The sequence below is a fragment of the Leguminivora glycinivorella genome, chromosome 3 (assembly GCF_023078275.1).
Source record: "Leguminivora glycinivorella isolate SPB_JAAS2020 chromosome 3, LegGlyc_1.1, whole genome shotgun sequence".
NCBI lineage: Eukaryota > Metazoa > Arthropoda > Insecta > Lepidoptera > Tortricidae > Leguminivora > Leguminivora glycinivorella.
In genome coordinates, this window is record NC_062973.1 from 7949275 (window position 1) to 7971596 (window position 22322).

At 36.1% G+C, this 22322-nt stretch overlaps 1 protein-coding gene across 3 annotated transcripts in view; it reads left to right on the plus strand.

Moving 5' to 3' along the window:
- Positions 1–22322, plus strand: part of LOC125242681 (tropomodulin-1) — a 109825-nt gene that overhangs the window by 68029 nt on the left and 19474 nt on the right. For all 3 annotated transcript variants that reach the window (XM_048151546.1, XM_048151547.1, XM_048151545.1), the window contains exons 2-4: positions 8140–8292; positions 17644–17811; positions 19370–19493. In XM_048151546.1, coding sequence (XP_048007503.1) covers positions 8140–8292; positions 17644–17811; positions 19370–19493 — 445 coding nt within the window. The remainder of the gene's footprint in view (positions 1–8139; positions 8293–17643; positions 17812–19369; positions 19494–22322) is intronic.

Sequence of the window (22322 nt, forward strand, 5' to 3'; positions counted from 1 at the left end):
GTGAGCAGGAGTGAACAGGGTACTGGGGAGAGTCACGCTGAGCAACTTTCATAATGGGGCAACACTGAATTGTGATTATTTTTCTTAACTATGACTTAATTGATAAGTACTAAATTGATAGCTAATTATCAATTACGTTCTAATTATGACTTAATTGATGATTAACTATCAATTAAGTCATAGTTAAGAAAAAAAAATATCACAATTTAGTGTTGCCCCATTATGAAAGTTGCTCAGTGTGACCCTCCCCAATACCCTGTTCACTCCTGCTCACGACTCATGAATCACCCTGTATGTAACCATATTATATCAGAAGTAGGTAAGTTAACTGTTGCTGAAGGTGTTGATGCATAATTGGTCGGTGCAATAAACTCATATTTTATGTTTACTATGTACCACGACATTTAAATTACGATTATAATACCTACTAGTGTCATCCAGTGATTCGTTGTAAAATAATAGCGAACGATATTGTGTATTCATGCAATGCATGTAAGTTGCTATTTATACTATTAACTAATATATTTTTTAACTAATATACTCAACTTTTATAGCCTTCATAACGTTACCGTTATATAATATACTATTTTAGTTCTCATTGTAATTGCTCATGTTGTAGGTATCATACCTAGCTTATTATGGGAAAAAATCCATTGTTCGTCATAATAGCCTGCTTATGGACTCGTAGATCGTTTAAAATCTACCCAAGACCCAAGGAATAGTATTAAAAAAAATGTTCTGAAGTACTTTTTTTAATAAAACTAAATCTGCGATAGAGGAAATTTATTCTTTAGCAATTTGCGGTTAAATAGTGTCCAAGTAAATCACACTACACACACTAGTTAGGCAATATATTTATCGACTAGGCAAAATCGGTTTACAAAACGATTTGAATTGATCTTTATCGTTTTTTTTTTCGATTTGTGTCATCATCACTAAATTATAGTGCGTTATGTAAGCTTGTTTTGCTACCATAGGTAATAGTAAAAGGTACCTACTCGTGAACAAACGTGACTATCTTGGCCTTACAATAAATACCTACACCATCTCTCGTGACATAGTCTGTCATACGGCACGAGCTACCAAAGGTTATTCTATGCATTGTTGAGCAATATAACCTTATTGTTAAATTACATGTTTGTCCTAGTCACGAATTTGGCTATTTATCAGTTCTCGTAGACTAACGTGAATACATTCCAAGATTCCAACTAATCAATGCAGCTTGAACTAGAACCTTGAACTATGTTGACAAACACTGTGAGCCCTTGAATTTTTGGTTAGATTACAATTGTGACGTTATATGGTTTCCTAACTTCCATATTTATAAATAATAAAAAAAATCTGGTAGATAATAAAAATAACCGCAACGCTGTTGTGATAGCTAACTAATTAATTAACTTTATCTTTGTATCTAATCTTGCTTCGTTGCACCACGTCTTTCTTTAAATGATATTTATATCGCAATATTGCAACAATTCCTCATTGTTACATTAAAATACCTTTGTACTTTCCAATTATTAAAAAATTGCGATTGCGGTGCGGAAGCCCAAACCATCCAGCACATAACTCAAGACTGCCCTATAACACGCTATGCCGGCCCTCCCGTAGACCTGATCACCCTGTGCGACGACGCCACAAAATGGCTGACTGCTCTTAGTTCTAGAACTAAGAGCAGTCAGCCATTTTGTGGCTTCGTCGTTCTATGTTCTATTTTCTAACATGTATGCCATACAAACAAATAAATAAATTATAAAAAAAAATCCAATAAAGTTAGTCAAATCACATATTTTAAGTAAACAATCGCTCAAATAGTTTCAAGACATATTTATCGTGAATTTAATCTACAATTCTATATTATGTGATTAAAGCCAATTAACATTCTGGGGTCAAAAGGAATTAACAGGTGTCTTAGAAAGCGAATACTTAATCGAATACTTCTAAGAGCGTTATAACATTTCGGCGTCGGGCGAAATTAGGTATTTTACCCGCCGCGCGAGCCCAATATGCCGACCCTTTCTAGCACGTCTTATCACTCGCTCGCACTACAATAATGGACAAAACAATCTTGATCCTTCCTATGGAATTTTGATAACAACCACAATCTACTATCTCGATATAAACTTTTGATTTCTAATAAACATTATTTTGTACGAAAAGACTAGAATATAGCGCAAAATAATATTAATTACGTTAAAATTTATTTAAAAATTTAAAGTAATAATTATAAACTGTGATCATATTTAAGTAGATCCCATCCCAGATGTTTGCTTTTGTTATATGATAAGTATTAGAGTAAAGTATATATTAATATGATGATAAAATAAGTTAAATATAATTCTAATTACTTCAAGGTGTTACTCAGGGTCTGATGATGGAGAGAGATTGTGGTCACCAACTCGCATATTTGAATAACATAAAAAAACGAAGTGGTTCAGTTACATGGGTTTATTGGTACCGGTGACCACCATCTGGCTCCAACATCAGACCCTCAGTACCACCTCTTGTCAAAGGTCTTATTAAGAAGAAGTTGTTAACAAAACTCGCTCTAGCGGGACTGTAGTCCAATTAGGAGTGCCACAAGGCTCAATTTTAGGTCCATTCCTGTTTTTGGTTTATATAAATGATTTGCCATGTATAGTGAAAAACTTTTGTGAAATAGTACTTTTTGCTGATGATACATCACTGCTTTTTAATGTTGACCGAAAATCTACGGATTACAATGTAATTAATAGCACGTTAGCTGATGTACTGCAGTGGTTTACTGTCAACAATTTACTTCTTAATTCTAAGAAAACCAAATGTATTCGATTTTCTCTGCCGAATGTTAAACCAATCGATACAAAAATACTTTTGAATGATGAATGCTTAGAGATGGTAGATACAACACTGTTTCTTGGTTTAACATTGGACAAAAATCTACAATGGAGTCCTCATATAAAGAAACTAGCAAGCAAATTAAGTTCAGCCGCATACGCCGTTAGGAGAATCAGGCAACTGACTAATGTTGAGACAGCTCGCCTAGTGTATCATAGTTATTTTCACAGTGTAATGTCATACGGTATTCTGGTTTGGGGCAAAGCAGCTGACATACAGACTATCTTTGTATTACAAAAGAGAGCCATTCGTTCTATTTACAACTTAGGAACACGTGAATCAGTAAGAGAACTCTTCAAAGAAATTAATATCTTAACTGTAGCTTCCCAATACATTTATGATAGTATAATTTATGTTGTTAAGAATTTAGACTGTTTCACTAAGAATTCTGATATCCATAATTATAACACTAGAAACAAAAATAAGCTTGCCATAAAGAAGTTTCGTGTCCGTAAAGTACAGAAGTCATTTGTTGGGCAATGCATTCATTTTTATAATAAGTTACCTGACACTGCTTTGAGATTACCCTCCCAGCTCTTAAGAACTACTTAAAAAAATCATTGATGTTAAAGGCTTATTACAGAGTCGAGGACTATTTGACAGACAAACATGCATGGCCCGAACCAGAAACTACAAAAAACGAATAGCAATTAAAATAATTGTATTATGTATAGAGGACACAGTTCAGATAAGAAAGCACATCAAATATTTTATATTTTATGTTGTGTAGGTAAATTACATATTTAATGATATTGAGATTCATATTATCTTTTTCTTCTATGACAATTTGATATGTTTTCTCTGAAGAAGAACGACGTATTATTAAGCAATAATATAATTTATTGAAATTGATTTCCATAGAGTACCTAGTCTGTTCATATTCTTTGATGAATACTTTTGCATGTTAAACTGTATGTTGTTATTTAATGCATGTTAATTATAAGATGTAATGTTTTGAAAAGAAGTTGCCCGCCGAGTTTCTTGCCGGTCCCATAGTGGATACCCCCCTCCCAACTGAGGGGGGACTGAAATCTTCTCGAGGCTGAGGCGTAGGGTTAGAGCCGGCGTAGCTTTATTTGACGTTCATATGCGCATTGTAATATGCCTACTTGAAAAATAAATATTTCATTTTCATTTCATTTTCATTTTCAAGAAGTAAGAACCCAATGAGCCTGATTACTAAATGGTTTAGTTACATGGATCACTGGTACTGGTGACCACCATCTGGCTCCATCATCAGACCCTGAGTACCACCTCTTGTCAAAGGTCTTATTGAGACGATCCCAATGAGCCTAAAGACGATGTGGTTTAGTCATATGGTTCATTGGTACTGGTAACCACCATCTGTCTCCATCATCAGACCCTGAGTACCACCTCTTGTCGACGGTCTTGTTGAGACGATTTCAATGAGCCTACATACGAAGTGGTTTAGTTCCATGGTTCATTGGTACTGGTGACCACCATCTGATCCCATCATCAGACCCTGAGTACCACCTCTTGTTAAAGGTCTTATTGAGATGAACCCAATAAGGCTAAACACAAAGTGGTTTAGTCATATGGTTCATTGATACTGGTGACAACCATCTGTCTCCATCATCAGACCCTGAGTACCACCTCTTGTCAAAGGTCTTGTTGAGACGAACCCAACGAGCCTAAACACGAAGTCGTTTACTTACATGATTCACTGGTACTGGTGACCACCTTCTGGCTCCATCATCAGATCCCGAGTATCACCTCTTGTCAAAGGTCTTATTGAGACGATCCCATTGAGCCTAAATACGAAGTGGTTTAGTCATATGGTTCATTGGTACTGGTGACCACCATCTGGCTCCATCATCAGACCCTGAGTACCACCTCTTGTCAAAGGTCTTGTTGAGACGAACCCAACGAGCCTAAACACGAAGTCGTTTACTTACATGGTTCACTGGTACTGGTGACCACCTTCTGGCTCCATCATCAGATCCCGAGTACCATCTTGATGTGTCTTATCATCTTGACCGTATTGTAATTTTCGCATATTTATCATCATAACGATGTAATACTTTAACATTCAAACATAACAAAATATTACAGAAGCAAATATTTACGGATCTAGGATCAAATTCGTTGGTCGCTGTTTACACACACACAATGCGAGGATAGCCCGTGTATAAACAAGGCGTCCGACCCACACAACGATAAATATTCTCGACGTTTGCGATGAAAACTCGGAGAGCGAAGCAACATACGTCTCACCTCCTCGAGCTCCGGCGCGGCACTGAAATCTAGGCTTGTGTCGTTCACGAACTATGAACTGTTAGGAATAAAATCCCATCAATGACCGAAATGAACTGAATCTTTACGTGGTCTGAGAATAGGTCTTTGCTCATTTAGTTCAGTATAGGATCGGCGAGCGCGAGCAGTTTGGATCGAGAACGAATGTGTGACTGCGCCGACCGAGAGCGAGAGCTATTTAGCAGAGCAACAAAAAAAGTCAAGTTTTCATATTAAACTTCGGTTACTTACAACCTTTCGGCCCGGAATGTTACTATCTATGGACTATTCGTATCATTTTGACACTATTCGGTCCCATTCGTTCTGATCTTTCCGACCGCAGTGGTCGCTGGTCTGGCTGAACTAAATGAGCAAAAGACCTAAAAGAGCGAACTAGTTCGTGGGAGCAATTGAACGAGATCGGAGCGCTCCGATCAACGAACGAAACGGCACAAGCCTACTGAAATCGCAGGCGTCCGTCGCCGGTAAAATAGCGACAGGAAGGCTAGTTTTCAAAAAATTGGCAAAAAATCATGATAAAATATTATAACGACAAAATTTATATACTAAAATAGCTTCGATAACATGTAGATTTTCGGAGAAATGATCACTTGTTTCGATGTATTTTCAAGACAAAATTGAGTTCGTTTTACTTTCAATTTCTCAATTTCAAAGGATTAAATGATAAATATTGTTTAATGGGCCTAAAGTACAAGATATTAGGAATTTAAATTTACCGCATTTATGAGAGTGAGCTTATCAAATTGTACATAATAAGAGCTCCGAAATCTGTGCTTCGCACGGTTTTTCCTAAACGAGCATCAGAAAAAAAATCATTACTAATTGAAAAAGCTTTTTCTTCCATATGTTTTTAAATGAACCGACAGTTAATTAGATTTTCTAACTGAAACAAGTACTTTTACTTTCTTTTAGTATGAGTAAAGTGTACAATTTTGCCGATAAATATTGTACATTTTACAATATATCGCCTTTTTTTGTCATAGCGCTCATTAGTAATGTAGTTTCACGGAGTGTGAAGCGGAGATAAGATCGTTGAGTTCAACAGCAGGGCATTAAATGTGGCTGCGGCTAGAACGGCGGTCAAGAAACTGTCCACAAAAGTCTCGTAAAAAGCATCGTACAAAATAAAGGAATGATGTCCTGAACTATGCCATACACTACGATGTGTGGAGTAGAGGTAGTACGCTGAGTTCAATAGCAAGGCATTAGGTGTGGCTGAATCGGCACCGGCATTGCGTAATCGCTCCATTAATACGTTGGAGACGAAATGTCATGACCTCGCTCTTATTCGTATTCATCAAAGTGAATAGAAGTGATCTGTACCCATTGTGTGATCTATATCAATAGTATTGGGTTATTCCCTGTTATTACCATAAGTTACCATTTGTGGTAAAACCGCGTACTTAAAAAAACCGGCCAAGAGCGTGTCGGGCCACGCTCAGTGTAGGGTTCCGTAGTTATCTGTATTTTTCTCAAAAACTACTGAACTTATCAAGTTCAAAACAATTTTCCTAGAAAGTCTTTATAAAGTTCTACATTTGCGATTTTTTTCATATTTTTTAAACATATGGTTCAAAAGTTAGAGGGGGGGCACACTTTTTTTTCCTTTAGGAGCGATTATTTCCGAAAATATTAATATTATCAAAAAAACGATTTTAGTAAACCCTTATTCATTTTTAAATACCTATCAACAATATATCACACGTTGGGGTTGGAATGAAAAAAAAAATCAGTCCCCACTTTTTATTTTACCACTTTGTCGGCGTGATTGATATACATATTGGTACCAAATTTCAGCTTTCTAGTGCTAACGGTTACTGAGATTATCCGCGGACGGACGGACGGACGGACAGACAGACATGGCGAAACTATAAGGGTTCCTAGTTGACTACGGAACCCTAAAAATGAGCGCCTAGGTTTTTGAAAAAGTCAAGAAAACGCCTGTATTTCCATTTGCAGGCTACGACGACTGCTGCTGACCATCAAGATGGGCTGTATGCTTGATAGCTATTGAAGTGGTATTAAAAACCAGTAACCAGTAACCTGTTAACGATTTCCCTTCGCACTATTTGTCCGGCCTGAAAATCGCGCGACCATGCTTCCCGTGCTGGAAAAAAAGGAAAATCGTAAACGACCAGTTTCATTTTATTAAAAAATAAAATATAGCAAAGTTTCAAGCTTACGAAAAAATTGTTACATTTAGAAATATAAAATACTCAAAAAAAGTTCACATAAAAAGGTAATAATTAACATATTTTTTTATTTGTATTATTTGACGGTAAATTTTATCATGCGGAATATCAAATACAATTACAGTTATCGTCATTTAGTCGCTTTCTTAATGACTATGATACGGTATCATACACAGAATTAGATTTACGTAGAAGAAACAAGTTCATCTATTTGTATGGCGGCCGAGCGTGTCAGATTTTGTACTGAAGTTGTTAGGTATCATAACATTTTCACATTTTCATCAGTCCTATTGTTTTTACCCACCGAAAAAACAATGTAGTGAAAATGACTATTATGGAAACTGACTGATAAAAACCGGTACCGATAACCCCGCTACATTCACATCTCTATGCCCCTCTCCCCTAGCAGTTAAGTAATGCGTTATCTCTTTCACGCCTTTGTTGAAACTTATCGTCTGACCCGTTCTTTCAAGTTAGTCATTATTTGTCATTCGGAGAAGGTGCTTGTTTCAACAGTGTTTTACACTGTACCGTGGTTAAATACTATTATTTATATTTTTAAATGTAAGCATAACAAATATTGTACGCTATACTTGTTTCCGGCTTGTTAACATAATAAAGATAAGTTACGCGTATATTTTATGTCAATTTTAATCGTGGGTGTGGTAAAGTGTCAAAATCGATGTTTTACCTTGCTGTTTAAGTTTTAATTTTGTTGTCTTACGTAATAAGTAAATATTAGACTGTTGCGAGCAGTTGAATAAAGAGTGTGGTGTTAATTGTGGTGTTTTTGGTGCAGAAATCGTCGTCGACCAAGACTACGACGATGACGACACCGGCGAAGCTGTTTGGTCGCGAGTTGTCCAATTACGATGAAGTGGATGTGGATGAGCTGCTGGCTAAGCTGTCACAGGAGGAGCTGACTATGCTCGCCAAGGAGGTTGATCCTGATGTGAGTAACATTTGCTTTATATATTACAGTCAGACTTCACTAGAGCAGTGGTGGGCAAAGTTTTTCCATTGGGGGCCAAAATTTTAAGGAATTTTATTGGCTGGCCAGATTTAAACCAAAGATGCTATTTTATTACATTGCTGGCCATATCGCAGACTACTATGAAGGACCGATGGGAGGGCCGGATAACATCCTTTCATGGGCCGGATTTATCCAGCAGGTGGTACTTTGCCTACCACTGTACTAGAGCATTGCTAAAAATGTTTGTACAAGCAGAACAGTGTTCAAAGTTTCAATAATGCTACCATTTTTCATACGGTTTGATAATAAGGGCAAAAAATAATTATATTAGACACATTTTACTGCTATCAGGTTCCAAATGTTATAGAGCCAAATGCCATAGCGGTAGAGGTAAAAAACAAGGAAGGACTGTCAAATTTCTTTTTGAAATGCTAGTAAACGCATATTTATACATTGAACATGGTAGATAACTCTCAATTAAACATAAACATAGTTTACTGCTATGTCCAATTGGAGCAATTGGTTGAAATTGTTGCTTCTATTAGGTTAGGTTATTCTTACTATGACATATAATAATGATTTCTTCAATTGCTTGTCTGTGACAAATCTACAAAATATTTAAGAATAGTAGTATTATAATGCTTCTCTTTCTTTCCGTCTACATACACTTACTGTCTCGTACAGCTAAATTGTGTGTGAACTGTCACCTATACACATACAACCTTCAAAAAAAGAATGTACATGTCTTTTAATCTTAAAGGCAGGCAATGCACCTCCAATCCTTCAGGTGTTTTGAGTGTGCATGCCATGGGTGCAGCGATTGCTTTCCATTAGGTGATCTGTTTGCTTGTTTGCCTCCTATAGCATTAAAAAAATATCCTGGTTTTATCCACAGATGAAAATATTAATTAATACATTTTTTTCTAATTAAGTGTGCTACTTGCGAAATATAATTTTTAGGTACAATTTGTAGTATGTTATTTAGACAATAAGAGTTGCAACAAAGAATCTTTACTGCAGTTATTGCAATCCAAATATTCAAATCCCATCAAATGAAAAAAACTAGCACACTAGAAGTAGAAAATTTAATATTAAGTTTTTCAATAATTCCATAATTATCAGTGATTAATGGAAACATCAAGTTTTGCAAGTTGAAATCAATTTATCAAAATCTTGATATATAATTGTAAGAATCTGTTTTGGGAAATTTTATGCCGACAATTTGTCATATGATTTTCCAATTGTGTCATACTTATTTTCCAATCAGCCTATAGATTTTTCATTACATTATTCCTCAGAACAACTTAATAATTGTGGTGTTAATTCAGTTCACTGCGGATCTATAATAGACTTTTTAAGAGGTGTTGTTTGTTGATTGTTGTCCATTGGGCTTGACGACTTTGCCCAAACATTTGCATATCTTACCCTATTAAAGAATTACAAATGAAATGATACTTGTAACTGAGTTTATGCCAGATGGACCAAACTGAAATTTTCCATCTGACTGATTTGGGTACATTTCAATTCGCGATTCAGACTGAACCCAAACCTGAAAACATGTTTTCTTACAGTTCAATCCATAAAAATATGGTCCTTTTTAATAGGTTTAAGGCTAGTATAGGCTACTTGACCCTTTTTTAAAGTCAAGTTATATTATTAATTACTGTTCAATTAACCGGAAAAAAAATTACCGTATTTTATTACGACTTGAAAATCGCAAAAAAATATTTTTATACTATACTTTCACTTAATCAGGCAAAAACAACATTAGCCATGTTAATATATAGATTGTCTGTGCATGATGATGACCTCAATCGAATTGAACAAGTTAAAGTTAGGTTCTATGACGTCACTACATGGCTGACAGCATTTTTAATCGAAAGTACGTAGTCATCATACACTTTTATTTTAATACCCATTATCTATAAACATTTGGTTTCTTATGTCAAATACTACAACAATCATTTCTTGTGCCAAATTCGATATGAGTCTAGTAGACTATTACTTTATCTATTCTGACTATAATAGGCATAATAACCTTTAGGTCAAACTATTTGGAGACCTTTCCTCTGTATACATAAAAACAAATCATTTTGCTTGTTCAGTGATTGCTCTAGGAATGAGGAAAAAATACAAATAAATGGCTATTAATAACTGTCTGCATGCCATACTCAAGGAAATCAATACTCTAAACAAGTTTCGAAATGGGTCATATTTACACGGCAATAGCTGGCAACTATTGGTATCCCTCTCTTTCTCACATGTTAGAAAAAGACTAACAGTTGCCGGCCACATATTACAGTGAAAATATTGGGTTGGCACAAAAGTAATGAGACACTTGGTTTACGTTTTATATTTTTTATTATTATTACAATACAAAAAGCTTAGTCGATGATGTAATCACCATTAGCATCTATGACTTCTTGCCAACGATCCGGCAAAGTTTGGATGCCTTTCGCCCAGAACTCTGATGGCTGTGCCTCGAAAAAGTTGTTCAACTCCACCTGTACATCATGGAAATCATTGAATTGTTTACCCCGCAAATGTCGTTTCAGGGCTCTAAACAAATGAAAGTCTGATGGTGCGAGGTCTGGAGAATAAGGTGGGTGGGGTATCGTCTCCCAGCCCAAGTTCTGCAGCTGTTGGCGAACGGTAGATGCGACATGAGGTCGAGCGTTATCATGTAGTAAAATTACAGTGGCTCGTCTTCGTCGTTTTTTCTTGATAGCAGAAGATAGTTCGGTGAGCTGTGTTGAATATTTGTTAGCGTTTACAGTTTCATTGTGTAATAGTTCATGAAACAGCATGCCTTGCGAGTCCCAGAAACAACAAAGCAAAACTTTTAAGCGGTTCTTTTGACTCAGCTTCGGTTGAGTTGGTGGCGTTTCTTCTCGAGGCAGCCAAAAAGCACGACGTGTATCGTTCTCATAATAAATCCATGATTCATCTCCCGTAACCAGATCAGTCAAAAACTCTTTACGTCGGGGTCGCAGCAAAAGTGATTGACAGATGGCGACACGGACTGCACGACTGGCGTCGGTAAGGATGTGCGGTACCCATCGATCCAAAACTTTTCGATACCCAAGCTCATGCAGATGGTATTCCACAGCGTGGTGACTGCAGTTAAGTGCTTCCGCTAATTCACGAGTAGTAGCATCAGGATTCGATTGTAGTTCGCGGCGTAAATCGTCATCATTGAATGCAGGTGGTCGCTCTGAGCGTGACTGACTTTCAAGGCTCCTGTCTCCTGATTTAAAACGGTCAAACCATCTGGACACCGTGGCATGGCTTGTACTTCCAGCGCCCAATGCAGTGTTGATATTGTCAGCCGCAGCCTGCGCACTGTGGCCTAACAAGTACTCGTATAAGTAAAGTGTTCGAACTTGTCGCTCGTCCATTTTATTTCAATCTAACTAAACCAATCACGAGGGCGGCTTTATATACCCTCACATTAGAAGTACCTAGAATGTTCTACAACATACTAGAATATTATCGAAAACAATTAACTTAAGAAAGGAAATGTATAGAGTTTTGTAGAGTGTGTCATTACTTTTGTGCCAACCCAATATATTCCATGTATAGGCCCATTTACAGTAGTATTTATTGCATTGGTCTGTTTATATACAAACAAAAGGTATAAACACACCAAATGTGCTAAATACTGTTGAAGAAAAAAGTTCAAAGCAAATGAATTGAGTCACATTTCTTTCTTTGCCAAATTATCACTGCTAATTGTGTTTCCATTGCTCTGAGTAATTCTTTCAAAGTAGTATGTTTGCTAATGAGATACGAAAGCAACCTTGATATATCCCAAAAGAGTTCAATTTAACAGAGCATGAAATATGTAATGAGCATCATGCTTTATTAGGACAAAGTTACAATTACAATTTTATTAAGAGTTAAAGATTTTCTTTTATAAAAAAACTTCAGTTATATCACACCTCGGACACTGGCCGTCAAATAATACTGTACGATAGTACTCTTTATTATACTGTGGTTATATTATATTTACAATTTCAGGATATATACAGGGTGAATGAGAAGTACAGACAAAAAATAAGTCTTTGAATCTAAGACCAGAAAAATGTCTCATAAAAACCTTTCTACATAAAAAAACAAAGCAATCATGATCAAGCAACTAGGTAATGAAGGAAATGACTAACTTTATAGTATGTAGGTGTAATTTGGTGATCTCATGCAGTTTTCAGTTTATTGTTCCTGTAACCTTGATGTCTCGTGTGTGTCTTAAGTGCTTGTTTTTACTCATTCATATGGCTATATTTATACTGTTATAAATATGGTGGGGTTCATTTAATTAGGATTCATGAAAATTGGCAAACTGTTGTGTCTTGTGTCTAAAATGATTTTCTTATGCGCCTTATTTTGATGAACCAAGAATAAAATACCTAGTATAAATAAATAAATATTAACCTAGCTCCAAATTAGCTTGTACCATGGTTACTAGGCGTCATAATAAACGTACTCGTCTGTAGGCACACTGCTTGTGAGTTTTTTTTAAAGACTAAGAAATCTCACTCACCGCTATTCACTTCTCGTCTTCGGCGGTTGAACACTACACCTGTTTAGGCTGGTAATTAAATAGTCATATCAATGATTCATCATTCAATTGCAAAGCCCAGCTTTTTATACATGTTACAGTACTTTATCATCACAAAAAACGCTCAACTCGAGCGCGTGCTTAGGCGGTCAAAAAACGCTCAGGGTCTCACCCTAATAGTTATACGCATAAGTTTAGTAACCATTACTATACGTTAGGCAGGTACTTCATTTGCCACATTTATAAAATAAGAGAAAGGTCTATTAAAAGTATTAAAACATAATTATATCGTTAGAAAAGCTTCAAATAGCTAACAATAACAGGTTACAAAGTATTTATTACCAACAAGTAGCGATATTTCCTCGCTCCAGTAACTGTTTGCATAAGAATAAGAAACAAACCACTTTTGACTCGCTCCCTGTTTCATTTGCATATGCTTTCAAGTGTAACTAATTTATTTGCATGTTAGATAGCAACTGGGGTAATGAGTACAATGTACATTGAGTTCAAATGCTGGTTTTAGTTTTTTTTCTGTATTAAAGGTATTTTTAAATTGGTATTGGTATCTCGCCTTCTAAGTGGTCGGTCCCGTGTTCGAATCCCGGCAAGGGCGTTTATTTGTGTGATGAGTATATAATGTGTGTAAGAAATTAAGAATGTTCTGTAATATTTATTTATTTTTGTGCATTTGGTTGTTTTATTGTTTATTCATATCGTTCAACTAGTAGAATTATTATGTTTTACAAAATATTTCATGTACACTACATTAATACCAACATACTATACCTAATTGCGATGCGGCAGCGCGTATAACTTCAGAAAATTAAACTAAATATTTGAATTTCGCGTCGGTAATTAAGTAGAGGAACTTATTAATATAATAATAAAGTAATTCTGCTAATTTATTTAAAAATGTCGTTTTCTAGTAGACAAGTATGTATACATATAAACGCAAAAGTTATGAATCCGCTGCAAGCACGGTTCTCAGTACAAATACTACAGCCAACTAGATTCATCAGTAGATAAATAAATATAAAAAATAAATTTATAGATATTGTAGGACATTCTTTCTTACACAGATTAACTTTGTGAAAACCACACCAAAACCGATACAACTCATCACTATTTCAAAAATATATAAATGTTGAAATCACACTCAATTCGCAGTTTTCGGCAATTAGAATGGGCCTTGGGCCTCCGCTTGATAATTTCTCATCGTTATTATAATTGGAGGATTGCCACAATGGCGTTACACAATACATAACCATTACATGCACAACCTGTTGTTTTGAATACTCCTAACTGTGTTGGCTACCTACAGGACAGGCTCTGCCTAGTGTAGGAACCTTTGTAAGTCTTTGCGTTCATGTTATTAGAGTACTGCTTATTTTCGTCATGTTAATTGTAATTGCCTATTGTAATGTACTGTAATAAACTTTACTTTACTTTACTTTACTTTACATTACTACTTATTGTCCTGAATGCCGAGTTACCAGAATGATTCACGGGAGAAAATGTTATATTATGGCAAGTATAATATTGTTATCTAAGTTATCTTATTTGTAAAGCTAGGTCTGTCCCTAAAGCCTACTAATCTAGGTTTTATTAATCCTCTTGCACTAATAATGTATATTATGAGTTAGATAAGATTGCCCACACCGTTGCATGCACCTGTAGGTAGGATTATATCGGACTTGATATAAGTCCTATGTTTCATAGAAAATTACAAGTATTTAAATCATAAACAGGTCTTCTATATCCCTCCGCTTATGTAATATAGGTACCTTGTACTTTTTATGAGGACACCCACATAAGATCTGATAATAAATTCATAGATACCTATATTATGTGAATGCCGTGCCCGTAATTACCATTTGATTATGTAGAAATTAGCATTAGACGTATAAATGATAAATCCCTTTTCCGAGCAAGTCTACCCAGCAGTATAGACTACCTCAAAATATTACATTATCCTAAAGCAAAGAGGATCGAGTATTATAGAGAGTTACTGTTAAAGTAAAATATGTAATCACAGTGCATAGACTGCCATCTCTCGAAGTCTCGACACAGGCTTCAAACCTTTGAACCTCAGTTTTGACAATTTGGCCCATATTATTAGCTTGATATGTGTTAAAATGTCAAATATTAATATTAGCGACATCTAGCCGAGCGTCCCCTAAAGGTGTATCGCCATCTAGGTCACCGTACCTTTTTCTGTATAAAAAATAAAAATCTTTTATTGTGCCAGAAAAAGTGCTTAAACTACTTACATTTTTATTTGTCGTAACTATTACTATGGTAAAAACCAAGACAAAGTTAAGTAAGTGTATTTCTGACCCCCGTACTAGTATAAACTATATTATGGTGGGCCAGTATTCACCGAACTCACCACTTGTTTTTTACATTGAAGTATGTAATATAACTTATTAAACTAAATATGGTTTTGAGGTACGTTTTTTTCTTAGACTTTATCTGTCTATACGGAGTTACATATGTCTTTGTCCTAAAGTAGCAACTTCATATTAGTATTGCACGCAATCAAGGTCAAGCTAATGAACAAAAAGTGTGCAAGTGTTTATCACATGCGTTATCAAGCCCACACCTACTTACTTACTCGTCTACCTACGATAAACAAGTGGTATTTAATTGACCGGTTCATATGATAACATATTGTAGGTTTTATTGTTATTGCTAAGCCGTTGACACACTTTACATAATGATGCTTGTGTTAATGTTTTGCTACTGCAAATGTAATGTATATTAATATTAACAATACATCGTGTTTACCTTCATAATCCGTTGCTAAAAGCACGGTAGTCCGTGAGATTTCAAAACGGCCTTCGGTTTTCAGGTGCAATTGGACCTTCTTCCCGTATAATGGGTCTAAAATACGAAGGTCCGTTTCAATGTTAACGTACTGTTACACGTAGGTATTTGACAAATATCGGTTGTCTTAGTAAGTACTTGTTTCTTTTTCAATATCAGATAGGTATAGGTACAGTCGAGTTCATAAATATGTGTACATTTCTTCACCTTAGCTCGTTGCAATTAGGTGAAAAAATGTACACACATTTATTCTTTATTCTTTATTCTTTCTTTATTGCACCATTGTAATTACAATATGTTTTTTACATGCGAAATAGTCAGTACCTCATGGACCCAAGATGGGTATGGCAATTTAAATCTTAAAATTAACTTATGTGCTAATACATATGTACATGTATATCATTAAAATTAAATTAAATTAGAATTAAAATGAATAAAATTTTATATATGAACATAATTATTAAAATACGATTTATGAACTCGCATGTACCTATCTGTTTCAGTTTTCAGAAGTTGTTAAAAGTAAAATTTTGAAATGAAAATGATTATCACTCTGGATTACCTTTATATAGAATAGGGATATGCATAATTTATCAGCAAAAAAATATATTATAAAACCCTTTTTAGCATTTGTAATATGTACCTAGTCTTTAGAACAATATATGTTCAAAAATCTAAGTTGGTAACGCACTTGTGCAATCCTGCAATAAAAAGTGGGTCATTCTCCTTTAGATGTTTGTTTTGTCCTAATGTGAACAAAACAAACATAAATTATAGTTCACTAAATTAAAGAATGCGACATGTCATCGGTATTTCTCACGTGCGCCAAAGGCCAACAGAACATGTGATCAATACTATTAATCAAACCCAAGTTCAAGATGGTACTTTTAGATAAACATGATTTAGATGATCAAGGTTAGATATTGCGTGATAAGGCATGAACTCTTATCACATTTTTAACCACTGAAGCCATAATGTTGTTCTACCTTGTCACCTGATAAAACGACCATAAAACGACTAGGTATCTTCGTAAGGGTAACATTGAATAAAATAATCGGTCCAATTGAGAAGTGATATCATCGGGACCGCGTAAGTGACACATTCAAATGAGGTGCCTATTTCAAATACATTCTGTGGAATGGGAACCTTTTCTACATGTGTTATTGCCTTATCCCTGACGATATCATCTCGTGATTATACCACGCGGTTTCATCAATCATCGCAATATGAAAGGCATAGCATAACACTGTTTCAGCCAATCATAACGTAGTCGCATAACTTGACAAATTGCCAAATGCCAGTAAAGCACATGGCTGTATTTGCCCAAACATTCGTGTTGCATACCTTTCCTTACTATGGCATACACATTGCAAAGACAACGCGTTGTTTGGACGAGATCGCTTTTTAGCGGTAAACCCAGTTGTTGTTTGCCTCTACATTTAATCCATTGTTTTATCTTTACAGAGGTGTGTCAATAAAGATAAAATTATCTATCCATTCAATACCAAATAAATTTTACCGCTTTACATCAAACACGGACAAGAAAAAACGGCAACATAAAAACGAACAGACTAGGTAACGACCACACCACACCACAGATCACACACTTTTTGAACACACACATTTGAGAATCTGAATAACAATGGAATAATCTGTGTCGGTTTAGATTTTTTGGCTAATTGTTACAGATCTTGAGTATCACACCTTTTTTGAGCCATATTGAAAAAGGCCGTTTTTAGAAAATTTTGATTGGCTTTAAAATAAAAATAGCAAAAAAAAAACAAAATGGTCCGACACAGATAAAAATAATAATAATCTGTGTTGAAAAAATCATTGCTCTATCTTCAAAAACCAGGGAGGAAATAGTCGAGAGCGTTTGTATGGAGAATTGACCAGTATCGTATCGTCTTAAACAAATTTTAAAATAAAATCTTATCTATTTCCAGGACAACTTCCTCCCCCCCTCTCAACGCAACAATTACGACTGTGAGAAGGACCCCACAGGTCCCCTCAACCGCAAGAAACTGATCGAGCACATCAACAAACAGGCGCTCGAGACCCCAGACCGGCCTGAGGTCAAACCTTACGTCGCTGGTGTTGTTCGAGGGAAGAAGGTAAATTATAAAAAAAAAAAACTCTTAATATTAGATAATATCACATAAAAAAAGTACTTATGTTGACCAGTCTGGCGTAGTCGGTAGTGACCCTGCCTGCTACGCCGCGGTCCCGGGTTCGAATCCCGGTAAGGGCATTTATTTGTGTGATGAGCACAGATATTTGTTCCTGAGTCATGGATGTTTTCTATGTGTATAAGTATTTATATATTATATATATCGTTGTCTGAGTACCCACAACACAAGCCTTCCTGAGCTTACCGGTTGCCTCAGTCAATCTGTGTCAGAATGTCCTAACTATTTATTTATTTGTTTATGTATAGAAACGAGGGATACTTCCTACAAAACCGAAGTTTGACAGCAGTTCAGGGTCAAATCGTGTTGTCCCTTTCTAGTGCATGACACTATCTCTTTCGATTATTTACAGCCTGGCAAAAAAGAGTACAAAATAAAAGGGGCGCCACCGTCTATGCAACAGGCAACTATTATAACACTTATATATGATAAAAGTTAATGTTGATATGCAAAAAAAAATATTTCCATTATCACTCTTTTTTTGCCAAGCAACCAAGGTAGCGCACGCAAAGGAACTTCAATTAGTACCATTTCAATGAAGAGCTAATGCAATTTTATACAAACAGCAAGACAGACAAAGTGGCGTTCGAGGGAAAGAGGTGAAAACCTATAGTCAACAAACTTATTCAGTTGACCTTGTGAGCGACTCTGCCAAAATGTTCGTCCATTAGTGCTCAACAAATCTACCGGCATATGTAGCCTGGCAACACAAGCGATGAATGGCGACGAAATGTTTTAACTATATCTCACACATTTCATGGTTTTTGTGACTACAAAAAAGTCGAATAGGATCTGCAGTGGCTCTCTTTGGCGATACGATTATTTCTAACAAGATAATAGGGATAACGACTACACAAAAAATGGCATTTTGTTAAGTCCGTCAGTTAGATCGTCCAAAAATACTAAACACGTTTTTCGCTTTTTCTAATTAATGAAAAAATACGAAGATATAGAGCATCAAAGTTCCGGAGTGGGGACTTATGACGTCAGATGTCACTTCCAAGTAAAAATTCTACCTAGGCGTGACGTCACGCGAAACTTCAACGCACTGGGGGGTTACCATGACGTACTAAAGACGTTCAGTTTAGGTTGAGAGAAAGGGACACAGCTATAGCAGTTACATAGCTCCGTCCCTCTCTCTCAACCTAAACTGAACGGCTTTAGCACGTCATGGTAACCCACCTGTACCGTCGTCGTTTTTCGTTTATGAGAAAAAAAATACGTGTCTAAAATTCTTTGATAATTTAACTGACGGACTAATTAGTTTTTTTTAGTCCTCTTGCCTATTCTTTGAAAACTCATAGACGACTTAAGAAAAAATTCGTACGTTGCCTTGACTTGATTGACTGCATTATTACAAACATGAACGCTGAAAACAATACACTCTTTTTTTGGGGCAGTCGTGTAAAAATGGTGATCTCTACTGCAGTATAACAATTTCATATAAGTGTTCAATAGCTTAAGTTTCGAATTTGATTTCCAGTGGATCCCGCCGCCCCCGCCAGAACGGACGCGTGAAGCGGACGAACAGATCTCCATCGACCTCGGCGATGAGTACGAGCAGGCGTTGGGCACCGCGTCGCAGGAGGAAATCATTGACTTGGCTGGTAAGTAACATAGTGTATTAAAGTCTATAGAGCACCATATATATGCTACTCTACCTTAGAACTTCTTCTCGCTGGAATGCACGCTGATAAGCACTTTGATAGGTATTTAACACGACTGGTGCAGTCTTCATTTTGTAGGGTTTTCTGTGTGCTCATGAAGTCAAACTAGTTCCAACGGTTATCGCTATTATTAAAATTTGAAAATGCATCCATAAGGTTACTTGTATTTGAGACAATCAGCGCCACTCCATCACTGATGTCATCACGTGCCTATAGATTATGTGGTACGGTCACCATCAGATATATTGGAACGGCTATGGTGCCCACACATAGGTATCTGTCTCTGTTAGAGAACTGGTTTAAGAACATCTATTTTTGGGCGCTCTTATACATCTGATAAAGATTGTCTGATTGTACATAGAACCAATTGTAATATGCTATTTTACCCTTAATATTTTCAACGCCGTATCAAAAACAATCGTTGACGCCGAAACGCCACGTCACGCCACCTAGTGTCAAATCTAAAATCTAAATGCACATAAGCTACTTTATGGTCTGTATCAGATGAATCCATCGCTGGCATCGAAAAGGTTAAGCGGTTTCCTAAAAACTGTCCCCGTTTCCCAACTATATGTATTACAGATGAACATGATGAATGAAATATTCATTCTTGGTTACATATTTAGCCAACGACGAATTTTGATCCATTTAAATAAAATATATGTTGTATAATGGACTTCCCAGTTACGATGTGGGACGCTACTCAAGGTTAAATAGATCGTGAGTGTGTCAATACCAGTTACAATTTTATTGCAACGTTTGACACAATTTTGCGACATTTTTGCGTGATTTATTGTCAATAGTCGAATTTTTGTGTCACCGTTTTGCTCTGTAATATATAAAATACATGTTTCTAATTTCTATCGCGAGGAATCGAGTAATAGTAGATTGTACAACAAAGTCTGAGCGAAGCGAAGACCAAAATAGTAGACGAGGGTAAAAATTTAAATTTATCCTTGTTGTACACTGCTTTGCACTTCGATTTAGGAAGATCGAGGAAAATATTTATATTTTTCACGGTAACTTACACCACGAAATTTTGGCAAAGCGAAAGAACATGCAATTAATTTACTGATTCCAAAAAAGGCTGGTGGTCTGCTTGATATTTTAACAGCTTCCTTTACAATTATTGGCTACGAGCCGTCACAAACAGCTCCCGATTACGTCTCTCCAGCAAACCAGTAGTGACAATGTCGTGATCTTGATCTCTTCAACAAAAATGTCTAATATCATTGCAAAAACGCTCTTTATAACCCACTGGCAGTCTTCCAGTGGCATACCACGTCTAATGTCGTCTTGTCTTTGCAACGCAAGCTTCAAAAATCATTTACCACCAATCTGCGCTGTCCAATCATCAACACAAATATTTCAAAGATAAGGTTTATTTTCCATTAATAAGATCATTGAACTTGTGACCTTTAACTAGTTTAACTTTATAGTTGTTTGTTTGAGTACTTATTACTCAGTTTCCTATATATTTTCGAGATTATTCTAAATTCTTAATTACTCAGTTGGCAGTGCAAGTTATTTCTATGGCCTTAGTGACAGATTACTTATTTTGGTTTAATATGGCCAGTATATCAGTTTTATTGACATACCGGAGCGTTCAGTGTCGTTGTTTTAAATAAGAGGGAAAAATAAAGGTTATAAATAGCCTGTCTGTATTATTGTTAAAGCGTAATGTTGGCAGCCAAGAAAACAACAAACTATTTGGGAAACAGTAACAAAACGATGGACGTTGTACTTTAGAAGTGTGTAGAACAATTGTTTATAACGAAGGGTATGATGAAAAAAGTCTATGATGTTTGGTAACTCAATAATAGTTGTCGACGAATGTCCCAGAGTCAAAAATCAAACGTTGCCCGAACAAACGTTTTCTGAACCTCGCATCAACGTAAACCTGGCATATACAAATAGTGCCGTCCCTATCGCACTTACTAATAGTGCGATAGGAACGGCCTGATATTTTAACATTTATCACTCGACCATGCTTGCCTGCCAGGTCTTTCTCCACGAAGGTTGATATTGGAACAAGAGGGCAGAGGCTTAGGCAATTTTTTTTTATATATAAGTCTTACAGCTATCTTTACAGTTTCCCAATGCGAATAACTTGTATACACTACAAGTTATTTACGTGTATGTAATGTAAATAACTTGTATACACTACAAGTTATTCACACTACAAACTAAACTTATTCTACTATGTACTACAATTAAATAAACCTATACTAAGAATAACACAACACATACAATGCAACTTTCTTAAATTCACCTTCAGAACAATAAAATACGTCTGTCCGACTAGCTACCTGGTTAAAAATTCTGGTGGCTCTCGTCCACGGGCCTGTGCGCATCATACCGGTGCGCGCGCGCGGCTCGGCTAGCAGTGGCGGCCTGCGCCTCCGCCACACGTAACGCTGGGGCGCATAAATCCCTATTGTCGCAAGTAAATCTGGGTTACTCATTTTTCCACGGACTAACTTAAATATATATGACGCCTAGTGCCAACTCTCTTCTAACCTCTAGTTGGTTATATGCAACTATGCCGAGCACAAACAAGGTTGGGTACATTAAGGGATAAAAAGGGTACACTCCGTACAACTTTAAGTATAAGAACCTTACGAATTTATTTTGGATTCGTTCCAGCATAAATTTGTATTCTATCATCACCGTAAACGTTTGCATATTGTACATAGGTTGATATTAAGCTGTAGCTGAACGCGTGAAACTGTTATTAAGCCTTCTTTCAGTGCGACACTTCGTTTAGTT